Source organism: Microcebus murinus, chromosome 16 (genome assembly GCF_040939455.1).
Source record: "Microcebus murinus isolate Inina chromosome 16, M.murinus_Inina_mat1.0, whole genome shotgun sequence".
NCBI classification, from domain to species: Eukaryota; Metazoa; Chordata; class Mammalia; order Primates; family Cheirogaleidae; genus Microcebus; species Microcebus murinus.
Genome location: NC_134119.1, coordinates 5271479 through 5291440, shown reverse-complemented (window position 1 = coordinate 5291440; position 19962 = coordinate 5271479). Strand labels below are relative to the sequence as shown.

The window sequence follows — 19962 nt, the reverse complement described above, 5'->3', positions numbered from 1 at the left end:
TTACAACTGTTATAAAGGTTTCATTACTTAAGTGTAATCTAGCAAAACCACCAGGCCCGCTCCACTCCCCAAACCCTCAGGCTTGCCAGGGAAGTGAAAAGTGTCTAGCTGATCCCAGCAGTAAATGCACCCAGCCCAGAACTACGTGGAGAACATACAGAAGGTTCTGGAAAAGGTGATGGTGCCTCACAGTGAGTGGCATGCTGCTCTGGAGCCCAGCTTTCTTGTGTTCGAATCCCCCCTGTGTTGCCCACCAGCCAGCTGGGAGTAGCTACTCAATCTGTCTGCCTCAGTTTCCTTATCTGTACATAGGGTTGTTCATAGTCACCATCTCAGAGGTGGTAATGAGTTAGTTGATACAAAGCACTTAGAACAGTGCTTGGCATGTATGCATGCGGTGCCTACTATGTGCTGTAGATATAAAAATGAACGAAATAGGCAGAGCCCCCTGCCCTGGTGGAGCTTGTATTTGGGGAGGGGGACACACAGCAGACAGCACAGCCATTTGCCCCCAGCTGGGCCGGCTGTTGCAGATCCTTGGTGAGAAGCCACACGCTGGCTGAGTTAGGGTGCGTCCTTCCCATGAACTTTGACTGTGGGGTGCTACCTTGAGGCTGCAGTGCTTTGCCAGCCAGCAACCGTTGGCACACAAAATGTGCTGCCAACAACCTTTGAAGTCCAGGAGGTGCTCTGGCCAGCCTTGTCCTCGACCGCACCCGCCTGTCAAGAAAAGGGCATTATGTTTTGCATCAGCAGTAAACTGGGTCGAAGTTTGGTCAATCAGAAGTTGTGTAAGAACTCACCATGGCTGGTGCAGGGCCCGAGGTCTCCCGGCATTCATTAACAACTGTCCGTTCAATGATTATCTCCTGCGGTTTATTGTGGTGGGCTGGTCCCAAGCACAAGTGACCCTGGCGGCGGTCCACAGGCCTGCCCCTGACGTCAGAGGCGAGCCTCCCTGGGTGCGGCCAAGGGGCGGGCCGCTCTCGCCACGGTATTTAGAGCCAGCCGGCCGGCCGCCCGGCACGGCCTTCCCACCGGGAGCTCACACTCGCCAGCGGGAAGAACCCGGAGAGGAGCCCTTGGATCTCCAGTTGAGATCTTCCAAAGAGAACAAGAGGTAGGTGGAGCGCTTGTATTTACAATTCTAAACATCACAGAGATGGCGTGAACTCGTTTTCTTTTTTCCTTAGAGCAACAACTATCCCGTGATGCACAACTCCAACAAAAGGCCGTGGAGTGTGCGGGAAGGTGCCGCAGTTGCTCTTGCTTAGGCGCCTGCGTTTTCTGTTTCAGGGAACCTCGGCGTGCGTGCCCCTTAGCCTTGCCTGCAGAAATGCCTCCTCGGCTGCAAAACGGCCTGAACTTCTCTGCCAAGGTTGTCCAGGGCAACCTCGACAGCCTGCCCCGGGCAGTGAGGGAGTTCGTGGAGACCTATGCCAAGGTGTGCCAGCCCGAGTACCTGCACATCTGTGACGGCTCCGAGGAGGAGAACAGGCGGCTCCTGGAGCACATGGAGGAGCAGGGTGTGATCAGGAGGCTGAGCAAGCACGACAACTGGTACGTGGGCTCGGGCTGCCCGGCCACCTCCACCCCGCATGCTTCCCCTCCATCTCCCCGCTGTTGGTAGAGGGAGGGGAATGAAGACTTCTCGGTGGGGGGCGGGAGGGCAGGGGGCTTGCAGAGTCTTGAAAAACTCACTAGGATGGTCAGAACCACACAGACTTTAATTTCGTGCCATGGGCAGAGCGGTGCAGGCCTGCAGTGAGAGATGGCGCCCGCAAAACGACTAGCTCTTAGCCTAGCAAAAGTCTGTCTCCCCGGCCACGGCCTGGTGGGTTTGGCCGTTCACATTTGTGGGGGGTCGCCAATGCGCCCGGCGTCCTGCTAGGGAGGAGCGTGATGGTGAGTGAGACTGCTCCGTTCCCGACGGTGCTTGGCTGACGGGAATCCTGCGATCTTTGCAGCTGGTTGGCGCTCACTGACCCCAAGGACGTGGCCAGGATCGAAAGCAAGACGGTCATCATTACCCAGGAGCAAAGAGACACGGTGCCTATCCCCAAAAGCGGCGTCAGCCAGCTGGGCCACTGGATGTCGGAGGAGGACTTCGAGAAAGCGTTCAACGCCCGATTCCCGGAGTGCATGAAAGGTGAGCGGAGCGGTTTATTTGATCAGGCAGAACAGCGGCAACCCTTTCATTGTCACATCTACCCTAATGGCAATCGCGACGGCAATGGAAGCTCCCGCGGCCTCAGATGGCTTTCGGCTCCGCATGCGAAGCTGCCCGTGTGTTGAAAATACACGTCTCGGTTCTGCCGTTGCAGGCCGTCTTCTACGGACGTGAAAACCATTTCCACGCATGTGGATTGAAAGTCGCTTGGTGGGGCCCAATTGCACATTTGTGAAAGCTGTTTCATTTTGGCAGGCTGCTCACTTTCCAGTGGACGCCCCTAGCCCGGGGCTGGGCCAGCAGCGTGCAGCGCTGTTCTTCTGCGAGGCCACGGCGACGCTGGCTGCGTTTTCCCCGAGTCCAAGGCCGCTTCTCACCAGTGCCACCCTCTGGCCCACAGGTCGCACCATGTACGTCATCCCCTACAGCATGGGGCCCCTGGGCTCGCCGCTGTCCAAGACGGGCATCCAGCTGACGGACTCGCCCTACGTGGTGGCCAGCATGCGGATCATGACGCGCATGGGCACGCCCGTGCTGCAGGCGCTGGGCGACGGCGAGTTTGTCAAGTGCCTCCACTCCGTGGGGTGCCCTTTGCCCTTGAGAAGTAAGTGCACTGCTTCAAAATCAGACGTTAAAATAAAAAAAAAAAAAAGCGAGGCCGGGCGCGGTGGCTCACGCCTGTAATCCTAGCTCTCTGGGAGGCCGAGGCGGGCGGATTGCTCAAGGTCAGGAGTTCAAAACCAGCCTGAGCGAGACCCCGTCTCTACCATAAAAATAGAAAGAAATTAATTGGCCAACTAATATATATATATAAAAATCAGCCGAGCATGGTGGCATGTGCCTGTAGTCCCAGCTACTTGGGAGGCTGAGGCAGGAGGATCGCTTGAGCCCAGGAGTTTGAGGTTGCTGTGAGCTAGGCTGACGCCACGGCACTCACTCTAGCCTAGGCAAGAAAGTGAGACTCTGTCTCAAAAAAAAAAAAAAAAAAAAAAAAAAAAAAAAAAAAAAAAGCGAGCTTCTCGGCAGGCCCCGAACGGGGAGGCGGCGCACTGACGCGGGCCGGGGCCTCGTCCACAGAGCCTCTGGTCAACAACTGGGCCTGCAACCCGGAGCTGACGCTGATCGCCCACCTGCCGGACCGCAGAGAGATCATCTCCTTCGGGAGCGGGTACGGCGGGAACTCGCTGCTCGGGAAGAAGTGCTTCGCGCTCAGGATGGCCGGCCGGCTGGCCAAGGAGGAAGGCTGGCTGGCAGAGCACATGCTGGTGAGGCCGCGGGAACCCCCAGAGGGGCTTGCAAGAGGGCCCGGGGCGGGGAGGGGGCAGATAGAGCAGCTTGAAGTCCCCACCCGGCAGGGCCCAACACTCCCCTCCGCACGCGCAGGTTCCCCGGGCAGACGGGAAATTCCGTCGGTGACTGTCACTGCACCACTGGTGCGTGTCCCTCCCGCAGGGCCTCAGACACAGTGAGGCCCACGGAGCCCTCCGGCCTTCGTGGTTCTGGAAGCGTTAGTCTGTGCCGATACCTGGAGAAATGCACTTGAGGGCCTGGCTTTTGGGGGCTTCTAGGCCAAGGTGCTCCAGGAGAGGCAGGGGCAAAGGCGGGAATGCCGAGTGTCGCCTCCAACAGATCCTGGGCATAACCAACCCCGAGGGGGAGAAGAAGTACCTGGCGGCCGCGTTTCCCAGCGCCTGCGGCAAGACCAACCTGGCCATGATGACGCCCTCGCTGCCCGGGTGGAAGGTCGAGTGTGTCGGGGACGACATCGCCTGGATGAAGTTCGACAGCCAAGGTGACTCTGTGAGGCCCGGCGGGTGACGCCAATGGGACCCGAGTGAGCTGTTGACCTCAAATCCTGCCCAATCCTCCTATGCCCACGGTGTTTGGGTTTCCGTTCCGTTAGCTCAGGGCTTGCAGAGCTTTAGAAATACGTGCTCTGTAAGCATCCCTTGTGACTCGGTCCGGACTGCAGTGGGGCCGTATGCTGCTGTTTGTTCACGTATATAAATTTATTAAAATGGTATGGGAGGAAAATCGAAGAAGAAGAAGTTGTGAAAAGTTTCAACATTGAATGTGATACTTGGATCATAAGGAGAAAAAAAAAAAAAAGATTTGAGAATCAGGCACACACATTAGCCTGGCAAGATGCCAGCATGTGCTAGGCTTTGCTTGGCATTCACTGCTGCTTCTCTGCTTTGGAACTCTCCAGGTAACTTGCGGGCTATCAACCCAGAAAACGGCTTTTTTGGAGTTGCTCCTGGGACCTCTGTGAGGACGAACCCCAACGCCATCAAGACCATCCAGAAGAACACCATCTTCACCAACGTGGCCGCCACCAGTGACGGGAGCTTTTACTGGGAGGGCATCGACCAGCCTCTGGCCCCAGGCGTCACCGTCACTTCCTGGAAGAACAAGGAGTGGAGCCCAGAGGACGGTAAGGCCCCTGCAGAGGCCTCGGCGCTCCGGGCTGCGGGCACCGCCTGCTTGGGCCCGGCGCTGAGGGGCTCCCCGCTCTCTTGTTGCAGGAGAGCCTTGTGCCCACCCCAACTCGCGGTTCTGCACCCCGGCCAGCCAGTGCCCCATCATCGACCCCGCCTGGGAGTCTCCGGAGGGCGTGCCCATCGAGGGCATCATCTTTGGGGGCCGCAGACCTGCTGGTGAGGCCCTCCTTCGCTCAGGCTGGGAAAACAATGGGAGTGCTGGCTGCCAAAGCACTTCCATGGCGTCTCTCCTTTTCCGTGACCTTGCCAGGGGGTGCCCAAGACCTTGAGCTTCCTCTCCCAAATTCCAGAATACTTGGCAAGCTCAACTATTGAACCAGCCCTGCTGGTCATCCGGGACCTTTCTGGGCCCTTGATCCCATGTAGCTTGATCCCATTTGACCTTTGACTTTGTGGCCTCCGCGGTGTAACTTGGAGCAGTTTCCTGCGCTTAAGCTCGGCAGATGCAAAGTTAGCTCGGTGACAAAGCTGCTGCTTTGCTATGTCTTTCCACGCTGTGAAGTGACACCACCGGCCGTGGAGGATGAGGGTCAAGGCTTTTAAGGAACTTTTCTTTTGTCTTGCTAAAGGTGTCCCTCTAGTCTACGAAGCCCTCAGCTGGCAGCATGGGGTGTTTGTGGGGGCGGCCATGAGATCCGAGGCCACAGCGGCTGCGGAACACAAAGGTAAACTGACGCCCAGGCTCGAAACCTCGGGGAAGGGGGATTTGCGCTTCCTCCATCGCTGTTCCTCTCCGCTCTGCGTCTGCACGCGGAGCGAGAACAAGAGAGAGAGAACCCAGCGTGCTCATGTCAACAGTGATAGCGGCCGGTCTTGCCCGGGAGGGCGTCCCTTGCCAACAGCCACCCCCTCTCTGTTTAACAGGCAAAATCATCATGCACGACCCCTTCGCCATGCGGCCCTTCTTCGGCTACAACTTCGGCAAATACCTGGCCCACTGGCTGAGCATGGCGCAGCGCCCAGCGGCCAAGCTGCCCAAGATCTTCCACGTCAACTGGTTCCGGAAGGACAAGGAAGGCAGGTTCCTCTGGCCCGGCTACGGAGAGAACTGCAGGGTGCTGGAGTGGATGTTCAACCGCATCAACGGGAAAGACATCGCCAAGCTCACGCCCATAGGCTACGTCCCCGCGGAGGACGCCCTGAACCTGAAGGGCCTGGGAGACGTCAACACGGAGGAGCTCTTCAGCATCTCCAAGGAGTTCTGGGAGAAGGAGGTGGAAGACGTCGAGAAGTACCTGCAGGACCAGGTCAACGCCGACCTCCCCTACGAGATCGAGAGGGAGGTCCTCGCCCTGAAGCAGCGGATAAGCCAGATGTAGTCGGAGCCCGCGAGCTTAGCCTTCCAACCCGCCTCCTTCCCAGTCTGCGGAAAAGGGCGAGTTTTCCTGAATCAACACTGCCAGAGGCGTAATCATCACCACCCCAATGAGCAGATCTGAAAGGCACACTTTAATTTTTTTTCAGATAAAAACCACAGAGTACAGGCTAGTAGCTGGTGAGATTGGGAAGGGAAATCTTAGCATGTCTCCAAAATTCATATCCGATGTATATTTTGTTCAACTGTTAAGTCACTCAGGCATTTTGTCTTTTTAGTTTGTTTGTTTGTTTTTTTTTTCACTTCAGCTATATCAATTAGCTAAAATGCACAAAAAACATACTTGAGCTGTATATATGTGTGTGTGTGTGTGTGGTCTGTTTGTACAGGTGTATCTGTGTGTACTGTTACCTGACATATATTTAATACCTTTGGAAAAATCTTGGGCAAGATTACCTACTAGTTGTTGGTAGTAAGAAATGTTGCTTTGTTATTAATACATGTGTTTAAATTATTTTTATATACAGTTTTTCCTTACTTTTACATAATTGTGATTTTTCCACCTTAAACTACTTCTTGGGGAAAAAAATTACACAAAATAAACTTTTATAAAAAAGATGGATTTGCTTTGCTTGGTTTTCCTTACTTGAACCATCAAGAAAAAAAGCCCTCTGATTAAACGCCTTGTATCCAAATCTCCCCTCCGCCAAGACGGTGGGACCTCAGGAATCTCCCTTGAAGGGGTGAGCTGCGGGGGTCCGGGGTGCAGGAGGGAGCCGGGTGCAGAGGGATGAGCCCCGGATGGGGACCCAGGTGACAGCAGCACCAGGCTTTGCGTTTTCTAATTTAGCTGAAGCCACTAGTGGGCGCCCTTGGACAATTCTATCACACAAACCTTTAAATCCTGGGGCTCGTGCGGCTGCACCGGGAGAGTTTAACGCCTGCTTTTGGACCGCAGTTCCGGCCCGGGGTCCCCGTCGCCCACCAGAGCTGCCCTGCAGGCAGTCGCACAGGCTTTCGCCTTTTAACTCGTTTTGAGCAACACCTTTCTCAGCTGTCAGCCACAGGGGAGGACTGGGAGGATAAAAGGGGTCTTCAGAAGGGAGAGTCGAAGGGATCTCTGTCGTGCAGGCATTGACTGGGCGCCTTCTGTATACCCAGCATCACGCAAACGCAAAGGGCTGCCCGAGACCTAAGGCGGGTGGTTTGCCCCGCCCCCCGCCCCCGCTCTGCCTGCTCCCCTCCCAGCGTTTATGGGTGTTCCAGAACAGTCCAAACAAACCATAAACTTTACATCGCACATTTGTTCTGAAGATAGCCAGCACTTCCTTCCAGTTGCTTTCTTCCTTCCTGCGCCTAGGCTGTGAAATTGGCTTCACCCTCCGCCACCCGCCGGCGAGCAAGCAGCTGGTTCTCAGATTCATCTCGACAGCCCAGGCTTCCTCCCCTAGTCCCGCCCCTGCCTGGCTCCTTCCCCAGCAGGCACCTGCACCCAGGGCGCAGGGCGTCAGGGCCTGCAGGCGCCCCTGGCCTGAGACCCCCGAGCAGTAGCTTCTGCGTTGCCATCGCCGCCAGCGGTGGCAGTAAAGGGAGCCCGTCCAGGGGAGAGGGCTGCCGCCACGTGCCTCCCTGCTGCCTTCCTCCCTTGCCCCGGGAGTAAACACTGGGAGCCTTCTGTGCACCCCAGCCCTGCTCCCAGCCCGCAGGTCTTCTTTTATCTCATCGGTGGTAATGACTCCCCTGCCGACCTCTGGAGCCCGGAGGGCCTGGAAGTGAGTCTCGGCCACCTCTCCCTCTCGGGGCGCCCTCAGGCCGTTGCACAAAACGCCCGAGCCTCCATCTCCTGGACTGGGACGTGGGCGAGAGGACCACACCTCCTCCAGGGGGGTCAAGAGACCCAGGGAGGTGACACAGCCGGGGACTGGACACCTGCAGGCCCAAGCAGGGCAGCGGCTCCCGCTTTTATCTCACTGGGGGGTTTCAGCGTTTGAGGTGGGAGCCCGCTCCCCGCCACTGCGGCTGGTGACCACTGGTGACCGCTGGTGACCGCTGGTGACCCGAGGTGGCTCGGGAGTGGAAACTGCCTTCGGCAGCCTCCGCCCGGGTCCTCCTCCCACCCAGGAGAAGGGGCTGAAGAGCGGGTCCAACCAGGAGCCCCGGGGGAGTTTTCTCCCCTTATGCAGCCAGCCCCTGCCCCGAGGCAGCCAGCGTCCCCTCCTCAGGCACGGTGGCAGCAGGCCCTGCGTCTGGGGCCAGACATTCTACCTTTCGGAAGTATGCCCTAAGGGGACAGCCATGAACGTGTACACGGATTTAGCTGTAAGGATGCTCATGACGAAGCTGTTATTTGTCATGGCCAAAAATCAGGAACCAACATAAATGCCCCCAAATAGGGGATTCCTTAAGGAACCTGTAGGCCCTCCCAGAGTGGACAGCTAGGCAACTGAAGCGACTCTGCAGAAGATAATGTATTGACATGCCGTGTTTGCTACGTATTGTCACGTGTGAAGCGTGTTATTTGGACAGTCACGCCTAGCAAACAACTGAAAGCATATAGCATGAAATAGTAAGCAGTCGATCCCCGGAGTGCAGGCCGTTTAAGACAACTCTCCTTTTGACTCAGAGCCCATCTGCAGAGCGGACCTCAGTGAGGACAAGGGCACCCAGCCACCAAGGCCGAGGCGGACAGGCCAGCCCTTCTCACTGTCACCCAAGCCGGACGTTCGGCTCTTGGCAGGGCTGGAGGTTTGGAAGCTGCAACCCCCCCCTGCCAGCTGCTACAGAGCTGCTTCCCCGTCCCTCTGACTACCTGGCACCCTCATTCAGCCCAGGCCGCCCCCAGGGACCCCCAGAGCGCCTCGCACGACTGAGGGCCCCCGAGCTTGGCTCTGGAGTCATCTCTGGGTGGCCACTACCTCCAGGGGTGGGTAGATGCCTTCACCATCTCTCCCGCCTCCCCCTCCCCCCGTGCATTGAGGCTACGAAAGCTCCCCTCGGACTTGGCTGCAAACCGGGGAGCTGGCAGAGGCAGGGGGTGCCCCAAATTGAGAAAGCCCTGCGTCAACTGACTTCAGCCGGCAGACTGAGATGAAGGCTCTTGCATGGGCTGGCACGGGGGCTTGAGGCAGAGACGACTTTCAGAGGGAGGAAAGTAAAGCTGACTTTTTCTGCGTTCCTGAAGTTTTGCCTGGAGTTTCCCTGCACAGGGAGCTCGGCACAGCGGGGGCCCTTGGGAGAGGCTCTGGCGAAGGCCCCGCCCGCGGCCGCCCCCAGATCTCGGGGAGAGCAGCCCGCGCCAGTCCCGGGTCCGACTGCTGCGGAACGGTTTCCGAGGGCCATGTTCTCCCTGCCACCTGGGCCCTCGCTCGGCCCCAGACAAGGCTCAGAGTTTGCTCCGAGGCCGCAGAGCTGGGGCTTGGGCTGCCGCGCAGGAGCGGCGGACATCGTTTTGTCCACAGTGACACGGTGGTGGGCCAAGAGCACATGGGCCTTGTTGACACCTGCCGGGTCTCCACGTGGAGGCTCATGCCTGGGGGCGCCGGGCCCCACCAGCCTGGGCCGAGGCGTGGCTGCGAGCCCCTTATGTAATGCGCACCAGCCTGAATGGCAGAGCTCCTCTCCAGGCGAGGCAATTTGCAGCAAAATATGCTGTAAATATTTGTTCTGCCCGGGAAAATGACTTTAATTGCATAATTAAACTCGTCGTGGATGCTGCTTCCGGACACAATGACTGGGGAGAAGGGCCGAGCTGGCAGCTGTCCCTCGGAGTGTGTTGAATAGAGGGACGACTGTTTGTTTGCAAAGACTTTGCTCTGGCCCCCGTCTCTCCCTGGTGAAGTGGCAGATTCGAGAACCGTCAGGAAGGAGGAAGAAGGGAGCTTGAGGGGGGGCTGGCTGTTGGAGAGAGCAGGGGACTTGCAGACCCTCAGGCAGGGTTTGGGGCTGTTTTCCCCAAGTCTTCTGCATGTGCCTCCCCCATGGACAACTGGGAACTTGAGCAAATTTTGATCAGTTCGCTTAGGTGGAAAAATATTAGTAGATTGAAAGAAATTTGCTTAAACAACAACAACAACAACAACAACAGTGCATCCCAGCTGTAAATCCAAAGCTAATGTTGGTTGCTAAGGGAACCCTCAACACAATGCTGAGTGAAGGGAGCTGGCCATGAAAGGCACATCTATGATTCCATTTATGTGAAATGTCCAGAATGGGCACGTCTATAGGGATACAAAGTAGATCAGCGATTGCCAGGGGTGGGGCGGGGGGAGTCTGCTAAGGGCTGCAGAGTTTTTTTTTTGGGGGGGGGATTGAAAATGTTCTAAAGTTAGATTGTAGTCATTTCCACAATATTGTGAATATATCAAAAACTGTTGAACTGTGTATTTTTAAATGAGTTAATTTTGTGATATTTGAATTGTACCTCTCTAAAGTTGTTTAAAAAAAAAAAGAGTAAATACAACAAAAACAAAAGTGTGGCTTAAGTTGCATTCAAAACCAATCGCCTGCCACAGGCTCTGAGTTGCAGGCCTGTGTCCCCCTCCTTACAGAGGAAGATGAGGAAGGAGGAGGAATACGCACCCCACTGAGATCCTGCCCTGGGGCAAATTAAGAGGATTCAAAGAAAATGGCAAAGGGGTGGACTGTCTCCTCACGGATTCAATGCCATTTAAATGCCAGGCCATTGGACCTCCTAAAATCGTCACGGCACCATACAATCATCTCACCAACAACCAGATGAGAAACAGGCCACAGAGGGTAAAGACTGAGAAAGTCACTGGGCCAGCGGGTGGGAGAGCTGGGACCAGAGCAGACTCAGGCTCTGGGCTGGCTGCGTTGGCCATGAGTCTGCAGCCAGGACCCCAGATCAGTCCTCGTTCTGCAGAGGGACGAACTCCAGGGTCAGGGGACCAAGAGCCCCACCCCACCCCTGACAGCCCATCAGGAAACCCCACAAACCAGCTCAGCAAATGAAGAGAGGGTTTGGCTATCACTGTCACCAGGTAGGAGAAGGTCTAGACACAGGGCAGGGCACTGGGCCCAGGGGCTCCTCCATGGCTGGAGCGTCCTGTTTCCTTCTCCGCCTCCCCAGTGGCAGAAGCCTATGGAATGGAAGTGCTCACCACAGACACTAAACTCCTGGGGTGGCCTGGGGACTCTTCCTGCTTCTCTGAGCCTCAGTTTCCCCAGCTGTACAATGAGTGCTCTGCCTTGGTCCCTGAAAGCCTTTCCTGCCATGAGGCTGGAGTCATATGGGTCTTTGGTGGAACCTTCAGAATGGGGATTAAGTGAGGTCCAGGCATGGGGGTAGTGACCAGGCAGAGAGGGCAGCTGACCTCATGAAGACACGGCATGGCCAATGCCTTCTACCCCGAATAGCTCACCACAGCTCGTCAGCACCCCTGAAATCCCACCTCTGGGGAAGCCCCCCATGCACCTGTTTGCCCCACTTGATGCACCATCTGCCCCTCATGTCCTGCAAAATTCCACCAATCCCAGACCCTCCAACTCACAAGCACACCCCCAGGGCCCCTTGACCCTCCATTCTGGCCCAAAGCCTGGTCTGTCCACGGGCCACGGAGGGCAGGTGGAAATGCCCAACCTGCTGCCGGCTGTTTTGTCTGCAGGGGCAGGAGTGGGCTGTTTAGCTCCGACAACGGGATGTGGGGCTGGCTTCAAGGGCAGCCCTTAGCATCTCCTAGGGAGGAGGCAGGGGGCTCGTTCTGTGGCCCAGAGGGCAGCACTGGGGCCACATCACCCAGGAAAGCCAGCGTGGCGAAGACCTGGGCTACCCTGCCCACCGCTGGACCCTGAAGGGTTCAAGGCTGATTTTCAGGACTTTGTACCCAGTGGAACCAGGATGGCTCGTTGTGAAATCCTCTGCCAAGGCCAAGGCTCCCAAACCTAGGGAGTGGACCAGAGCCTAGGCCACTCAAGGCTGGCCCTGGGAGACCGGTCTGGCCCGGATAGAGCCTCCTGGGCTGAGCCCCGTGCCTGGGGTCGGCAGTAACCCCCCGCCCCTGGCCCCCGGCTGATAGAACACTGCCCACAGAGGTGAGCCGGGCCTCGTGGCGTGGAGGCCGGGCTGTCTCTCTGAAGCCTCAGAAGGGCTCCATCACCATTACGGACGGAGCTGAGGGAGCTGGGGCGGCGACTCACTCGGCAGCTGCTCCCCGTTATGTAAAGTGGAGCTCAGAGCCATTAGCCGATAGGAGATGAAATTTACATTTTGAATTAACTCGGATCATCATAATGCTGCCTCTCAACCCAGGGAAATTAAACACAAAGTCGGAGGGAACTGTAGGCAGGAGGGGCGGGGGTTCAGCCAAGCATGCCCGGCTGGCTCTTTCTTTTTCTTTGTTTTCAACAGGCTGCAGGCAAAGGGAACAGAAGGCCGCTGCCACACAGTCAGCCCCGGAGAGACAGGGAGATGAAAGGTTGAGATACTCTGTCTCTCTTTTTCCTCGGGCAGAAGCACAATAAATCTGCGTGGCAGAATTAAATTCTGATCTGTCCGATTTCCTCCATCTCATCCTCCCCTAATAATGGTTATTTATTGAGCACTTATTATGTGCCTGGCACTTAGCTAAACACTTTCTAGATAAGGCAGAAGTGAATTTGTCTTCCCCCTTCTTTATTCCCCCACCCCCTTCCTGCGGTGGGGGCCGGGGGTGCTGATGGAAGAGGCAAAGAGACAGCTTCATGAACAGCACAAAGTGCTGAGTCACAGCGGGAAGCTGTGTTGGTCTCAGGTGCAGCACCTGGGAGGCCGAGGCCCTAAAGCCTCCTGTGACACGCCGCACAGTGGGACCTGCTGCCTGTCCCAGGGTCCCCATGCAGGGCGCACCTTGCTCTGAGCCGCCCGGGGGAGGGTCTGCACGCTGTTCCAAGCCAGGCCTCGCAGGCTGGGACAGGGACTCACTCTTTTGCCTGAGCCTGTCTGTGACCAGGTCCTGGGGAGAGGTGGCCTTCCTGGAAAGGGACAGGCCCAGGTGTCCTTCTAATTTTGCGTGGAACAGACTTTGGGTATCGCCCAAGCCCTCTACGGCTCCGGGCGGGGGGAGTTCTCTGTCTGCTGGGTCTTCCCGGCTTCCTGGACGAGCCGACTCCCAGGAACTAACTGGGTTGGAGCTCGTCTTGCATCGGGCTGACGCAGCCTCGTGCCCTTCCCATCCTGCCCCGAGTTGGGGCAGAGGTGGAGATGCCTCCTGGTGGGATGGGTGTTGGTTCCAGCGGTGGAGACATGTCCCCCGGGCCCCTCTACCGTGGGTGACAGGCTCTGCGCAGTTGTGGGGAGCAACTGCTGGAGCCCCAGGCTGTGCTGGTAGCAGCAGGGCCAACTTTTCCTACTGCTGAGTATAAGGGAACGTGCTCTGAGGAGTGAAGTTTTTGTGCTGTCCCCAGCTGGCCGATGCTTCCCTGGCATGGCAGCTCTCCAAGACCCATCCGTCACTTTCCAATGAATAGTTATTGAGCGTCCTCTGACTGCGGGGCACTTAGAGCTGGCCCGAGTCTTAGATGAGCTGATCGGGACTCTCTCCTAATGAATTGGTCCCTCAGGAGGCCCTGTCCTTTTCCCAGGGTCACTGAAAAACTTCAAACCTCAAGGTATCTGGAGTAATAGTTTCTCTAGGTAAGAATCTACAAGTTCTTCCTGCCCCATTCAGACAACCTGCCTGGCTGTCAGCCTCCTGGTCCCGCCTCTTCAGTCTCGGCAGTTCTGCCTGGGCAGTGGGAGAAGCTGCATTTGCTTTCCACTCCCTTCCTTCTTTCCTTCCTTCCTTCCTTCCTTCCTTCCTTCCTTCCTTCCTTCCTTCCTTCCTTCCTTCCTTCCTTCCTTCCTTCCTTCCTTCCCTCCAGCCCTTCCTCTTCTGTCTAATGATCTTCTATGTCTTCCAGCCATCTCTGCCCCCAGCCACCTGCTGTCCATCTGAACATCCAGCCAATAGACATCAGCCTCCACTCGGGCACTCACCTGTCTCCACCCAGCCATCAGCTGTGAACCCTGCACCCATCCCCAATGTCCCCTCCACGTCACCACCAAGGCCATGCTGCTCCCAACCCTCCAGAGCCAGAGTTTGACCTAGCCCTGCCTGACTTTTCCATGCACCTTCAAGACACAAATAGCTGCAAACCCAGACTGAGCAGACAAGCCGGGTGCCCTCAGAGGTGTAGCCAGGTGGTTCGGAAGGGTCGGAGGCAGGGGAAGGGTCTGGGGAAGGTTCCTCGCAGGAAGCAGCACGTCAGCAGGGCCGTGCGGCGACTCCGAGTTTGGAGAGCGGAGATCTGAAGGGAAAGGTGTAGGAATTCCATGCGGATGATGGGGTGCGAGTGAGGATCACAGAGAGTGGACGGGGGATGAGTAGGGGTAGATGCTGTGTAGACGGCTGGACCGGTGGATGAGTGGTCTGGTCAGAGTGAAGGGTGTGGCTACAGCAAGGGGAGAAAGCCCCCCGCGCTGGGCAGCCAGGCCAGGGGACTGAGCAGGCCCCCTGCTCAGGAAGGTAGGTAGCTTGTCTATGATGGGGTCACCTGGGAAATAAACCTGGGATACGGGGGCCAGAGACCCCGCTGGGCACGGGCCGGACCACCGGGCCACCCCTGCCGCCAGGCCCAGGCTGCAGCGACAGGGAGCCTGACAGCCCGCAGAGCAGGAGACAGGCGTCGTCAGGAGTTGGGCTGCTTGGAGCTCAGAAAAAGTCTCTCCTTGGTCATTTCAGACTGGCCATTTGGGAACAAAGGGACAGAGGGCGGCAAACAGCTTCCCACCGCCTCACCTCTGGCGGGGGAGAGACCCGGGTCTTTGATGGCTTCAGATGAAAGCGCTAGCCTGCTGCTAGGCTGAAATTTCCAGCATCGGGAAAGTTCCAGGCTAATTTTCAAGGAGGAAATTAGATGAGAAGTGGCTTTTAAAACACGGAGAATCTTGCGTTTAAAAACTTGGTTGCCAAGGAAACTTCCTCCAACACCTCTCTGCCACTATGTCATAAATTAAGCCCCTAACTGAAGGGTAATTAAGGTAATTGGTGGCACTGCAGCAGAGAGGATGTGGCAAGACAGCAGGGGGGAAGGGCCCCCAACTTTTTAGGGTACACAGCCCCCCAGCCCTGGGGGGGCTGGGCCATCACTGCGTGTGGGGGCTGAAGGCGCCTTTGGGGGGAGGGCCGCCAGCGAGCGGCTCCGTGCTGTGCTCGGTGAAAGCCCAAGGCACCGCTGAAAGGAAGTCTTAAATGTCACGCTGCCACCCTGTTGGTTTGGAATAGGTGAAAGCTCCCTGAGCCAGTTAATGAGCAGACTGCGAGGACTGCAGCGTCCCGGCCCCCTGCGGCCGGGTTAATGCCTGTGGTACCAGGAGGAGCCCAAGCAATTGTTATCCGCCACCTTTGGGAAGCAGGCAATTTAGCGTTGGGTTTGCGGTCCCAGCCATCCATCTGTCCATTCACCTATTCGTCCATCTGAGCATCCACCCACCGCCCCCCGCCCACCTCTCTGTCCCCCTGCTCATCCGCCTAGCCCCACCCACGCGGGGATGGAGTGGCACGTGCGTGGGCGGGGTGGGGGTGGCGGGAGGGGTGGGTGGGTGCACACCCACTACCCACCTACCCGCCTACTTCCATGCACCTGCCTAAGCGCCCACCCACCTGCCCTTCCATCCTCTATCCACCCAGCGGGGAAACAGTTACGGGGCACGTCCGATGTCTCTCAGTCCCTCCCGGCGACACTGTGGTTTGGGTGCTACGGTCCATTCTGCAGATGAGGCAGTGGAGGAGTTCTTAGAGCCAGCAAGGCTGAGAGCTTGGGTTTCAACCCTTGTCTACCCGCTGGGTGCAGACCCCTGGGGGGGGCAGAGGGTTTGCCATCAGCCTTCTCTCCCCATTCCAGCCCCAAGAGCAAGGCCCGCAGCAGGCTGGGGAGGCTGGGGAGAGAGGCTGGACACAGCACGCGGAGCAGACCTCCACCCGAGGCTCCGGGGCCCAGGTCCACTGCCCCGGCTCTGACCCCCTGCCCCGGCACCCCCCGCCCCCGCCCCCTCCACGTCTCCAGGCCTTTCCCTGTCGCACGAGGTAAACACTGCCAGCGTGGGCAGGCTGCTGCTGCCAAGGTGAAAAGTCCATGGGTCAGAAACCGGCCCCGGGGAAGCACTGTTCCCAGAAGCCGGGACCTCTGCCCCAGTGAGCTTTGGCCTCCTTCCTCCGCCCCTTTTCAGGAAACGCCCGGCTAGCAGATGGGCGCACCCGGCCTCCCCTGCTTCCCTCCTCCCCACGCACCCCTGCTCCCAGAAACCCTCTGGTGCTGGTGGGGTCCTCAGCGCCCCAAGTCCCGGCACACGGGGGTCCAGGCTCGCCTCGGTGTGGGGAAGGCGGGGATGGGGACAGGGTGTGCATGCTGGGCTGGGGGGTCCGGTGCTTCCTCAGGTCAATCTGGTCAACGCCCCAGCAGGGGCGGGGCTCACTGTTCTCACTTTGCAGAGAAGGAGACTGAGGTTCACAGGGGCAAGGTCATACGGTCAGTTCCAAGGAGAAGAGTCTCCTCGGCAACCTGATATCAGCATGTGGTGGCCGTGGGGGGTGAGCGTGTGGGCTCCGGTGTCAGACAGCCACTTCCAAGCTGTGTGACCTCGAGTGAGACGCTTGACCTCTCTGTGCCTCAGCTCCCGCTCCTGCGTGAAGGACACGATGATGGACCCAGGGTTGGGAGGGCTCAGGGCAGGAGTGCTCGGCAAGTGCTCTGGGCAAGTGCTCCGGGCTCCTAGAGGGCCCCCCTTGCGTGTCCCCTGCAAGCCTCTCCCGGGCAAAGCCTGGGACAGCGTCACGAGCTTCATGTGACCCCAAGGGACTAGCAACGTGCGTTAGGTGAACCACCGGGGAGCAGGCTCTGTCTCATGCCTGCCTCCCCTGCCCTGGGCCCAGCACAGGGCCCAGCGACACCAGGGAGCCGACCCTCCACCGGGCCGACCCTCCTGAGGGCTCCCGCCACCAGAGGAGAAGGCATGGACCACAGGCCGCCTCTCCAAGCCCCCAGGGTGCCCTCCACGGCGTCCTGCGCTCGGGCTCAGGGCTCAGGGCCGGCCAGGCGGGGAAGGCAGAGTGGGTCCGAGCCCCGCAGTGCTGCCCCCTCCGCACCCTCCTCCCAGCCGCCTGCCGACCCCGCCATCTTGCAGATGTGGCCATGTCTCCTGCTTGGGAGAGGGTTTGGGCAGCCGGGAGCTTTGCGGAAGGCTCTCTCCCCGCAGGCGCTGGGGGCTCGAGGACAAGCCCGACACAGCCCAGGGCCCCGCGGCCGTGTCTGCCAGGGGTCCCCACGGGGAGCGAGCTCTGCAAACACTGCCGAGCTGCCGCCCAGGCCCGGGGCCTGGACCATCTGCTCCTCTCTGGGTAAAAATCACAGCATTTACTCTGTGTTGGTTACTCCCCAGGTGCGGGGGCCGGGCCTCGACCCCTCCCGGGGTCTCCCCTGAAAGCCCTCGAGGGCTCTGCCACCTCCACTCTCGCTTTGTTCGGGGGACCCCAGGGGAGTTACAGCAAGCCCCCTCGTTCCCCCCAGCACCTCCACGCCCGGCGGCAGTGGCAGCAACGGCGGGCGCCTGCCCCGCCTGCCCCCAGCCCGGTCAGGAGGTGGGGGTGCTGCCGTGCCCCCTGTCTCTCCAGGTGGGGAAACTGAGGCTCGGAGCTGGGAGGAGGGGGCCCAGGGGCCCCTGACTTCTCCTCCTCCCGCAGACGGCCGGAGTCATCCAAGGTCGCCAGAGCCAGCAAGACAGCAGCAGCGTTCTGACTTCTGGTCAGGTCCGCCTCCGTCACGCCGCGCCGGGCAGGGGCGGGCGCGGCCGCCGGGGGCCTCTTTAATTCATGAGTTACTGGCAGAAGCACAATCTCTGGGGAAGATTGATGACCGGCTGCAGGTACTGGTGGGCGGACTCATAAAGCTGTCTGCAGAGGCTGTGAATCAGATGAATATTCAAGATCCGCCTGGGGAGCAATTCCCCGCTCCCGGACAGCAGCAAGATGGATGCGCGGGAGGCGGCGGCGGCCTCAGAAGCCCTGTCCCCGAACCCGCACTCTCCCCCGCGGAGCCCGGCCCTGCCCGGACCCCGGGCGGCTGGAGAGGGGCAGGGGCGGTTCCGTGGCCCCCAGACCCAACCGTGAGCGCGCGTCCTGCCGAGGCGTCGATCACACGCAGGGGAACACGCGGGTCTTAAGCGGAGAGTGGGATGAGTTGGGCGCCTGTGTGTGACCACCACCCAGATCAGGATCTAGAACATTCCATCATCGCCCCACCAAGTTCCCTGTGCTCTTCCCTGCTAACCCCCTTCCCACGCCTTCCCAGGCAACCACCGATCTCACTCCGGTCGGGGATGTGCGGACTCCTGTGGCTGGTGTGGGCCCCTCAACAGGTGCATCCGCCCTGCCTGCCTTGCGCAGAGCCCTGGCCACGGGCAGCGCCTCCTGCACCCCTGCAGTGCCCTCCCCCGCGGCAAGCGTCCCCCGCCCCTGCAGGAGCCATTGCCCCTGCGTCCCCCGGGCTGGTCCCAGGCCTGCCCGTTTGGGTTAAGGCTGCCGTGGACCCTGCGCTGGATTCTGGACACCTTCTCTTGGGCGACACCCTGGCCGCAGGGCAGACGCAGGTGCCACGTCACGAGGAGCTGGCGACAGGCGTCCGCGCACCCTCTTTGCGCCCCCCCCCAGTGGGCGAGCGTCCTGGTGCCCCGTCCACGCCCTTGCCAGCACTCAGTGCCCTCTGCTGTTTTTCTCTCTCCTGTTGGGGGGGGCAGCTCAACCTGAGCCCCCACCCCCTTGTTTGATTCCTGAGGTCCCCACCGGCCGGGGGGAGGGCAGGCTTGCCCTGACTCTCGCCCCTGGGGAAGCAGTGCCGCTCTCAGGATGAGTCCGGGGGCCGGGTCCCTCAGAGCTGCCCTGGGGACGGTGCTGGCGCTTGTCCCTGGGCTGTGATGCAGAGACTCAGGTCTGCCCCCTGAGAGCCCCCCGCGCTGCCCGCTGCACCCAGCGTGCCACCCACACTGCTTCCTGTGGCCGCCAGGCCTGGTGTGGTCTGACCCTGGCCGCCTCTCTGCCCCGTCCCACCGTCCCGCCTGCTAACCGTGCTCTGGCCTTGGCCTGGGGTCAGGTGCACCCAGCCCCCTTGCCCCGGCCACCCCTCCTGCCGGGATCGCACCCTCCAGTCCCACCAGCTGGGACGTGTGTCCGGGCGGGAGCAGTCGCCACCGCCTTACTGTGGCATGGTCACCGTGGGGGTCCTGTCATAAACCTCATCTTACAGACCAGGAAATTGAGGCTCGGCAAGGTCACTGCAAGGGCCACAGTTAAGGGGCAGAGGGGACACCTGGCCTAGCCTCGGGCCTGCAGCACCGGCCGGAGGCCCTGAGCCATCCGGCCTCCTGTCCACAGCTCGGGCTGGCTCGGGGCAGAGGCCGGACGGTAGAAAGGCTGTCCCCGGGGGGCTACATCCCCCAGCAGGATGCAAGGAAGACTCGGCCTTCCCCACGTCTGGAGTCATAAACCGGACTTCTTTTCTGATCCTGGCCTCTGTCGCTTCATTAGCATGTGTCAGGGCCCCGGGTGACTGTTCTGAGGGACTGGGAAGACTTCCACGTTAACACGCGAGACACGTGCCCCACCCCCCTGGGCCCCGTGTCTGGAGCCCCTCTGCGTCCTGGCACAGGCCTGGCCCCCAGGACCCCTCGGCACTCGGTCGGAGCCCCCGAGGTGCAGAAGCCCACAGGCCTCGCCCACCAGCTGTGCTCCCTGGCACCGTCCATCCCGCGGGGCTGTGGTCCCGGCCCCCGCCCCGGGGGCACTGCCCTCTCTCCCCGCACTCAGAGCCCCCGCCCTGGAAAAGGGGGATTGTCCCCGGGGCGTCTCTCGGGAGGACCTGCCAGCAGCCCCGACGTCTTTTACAAGTGTTAGTGCCACCCCGCAGCCCCTCAGATCAGCCCCCCGAAAAGCAGTCACCCCAAATTTTCC

The 19962-nt window shown here is 59.4% G+C and overlaps 1 protein-coding gene across 1 annotated transcript; it reads left to right on the top strand.

Moving 5' to 3' along the window:
- The first annotated feature begins 990 nt into the window (after positions 1–990).
- Positions 991–6604, top strand: PCK1 (phosphoenolpyruvate carboxykinase 1). The gene is made up of 10 exons (XM_012770477.3): positions 991–1120; positions 1297–1560; positions 1968–2149; positions 2571–2774; positions 3248–3435; positions 3800–3962; positions 4380–4604; positions 4696–4827; positions 5241–5336; positions 5536–6604. Exons 2-10 carry the CDS (start codon positions 1337–1339, stop codon positions 5988–5990), a joined length of 1869 nt encoding a protein of 622 aa, XP_012625931.2. The 5' UTR covers positions 991–1120; positions 1297–1336; the 3' UTR covers positions 5991–6604.
- The last annotated feature ends 13358 nt before the right edge of the window (positions 6605–19962 follow it).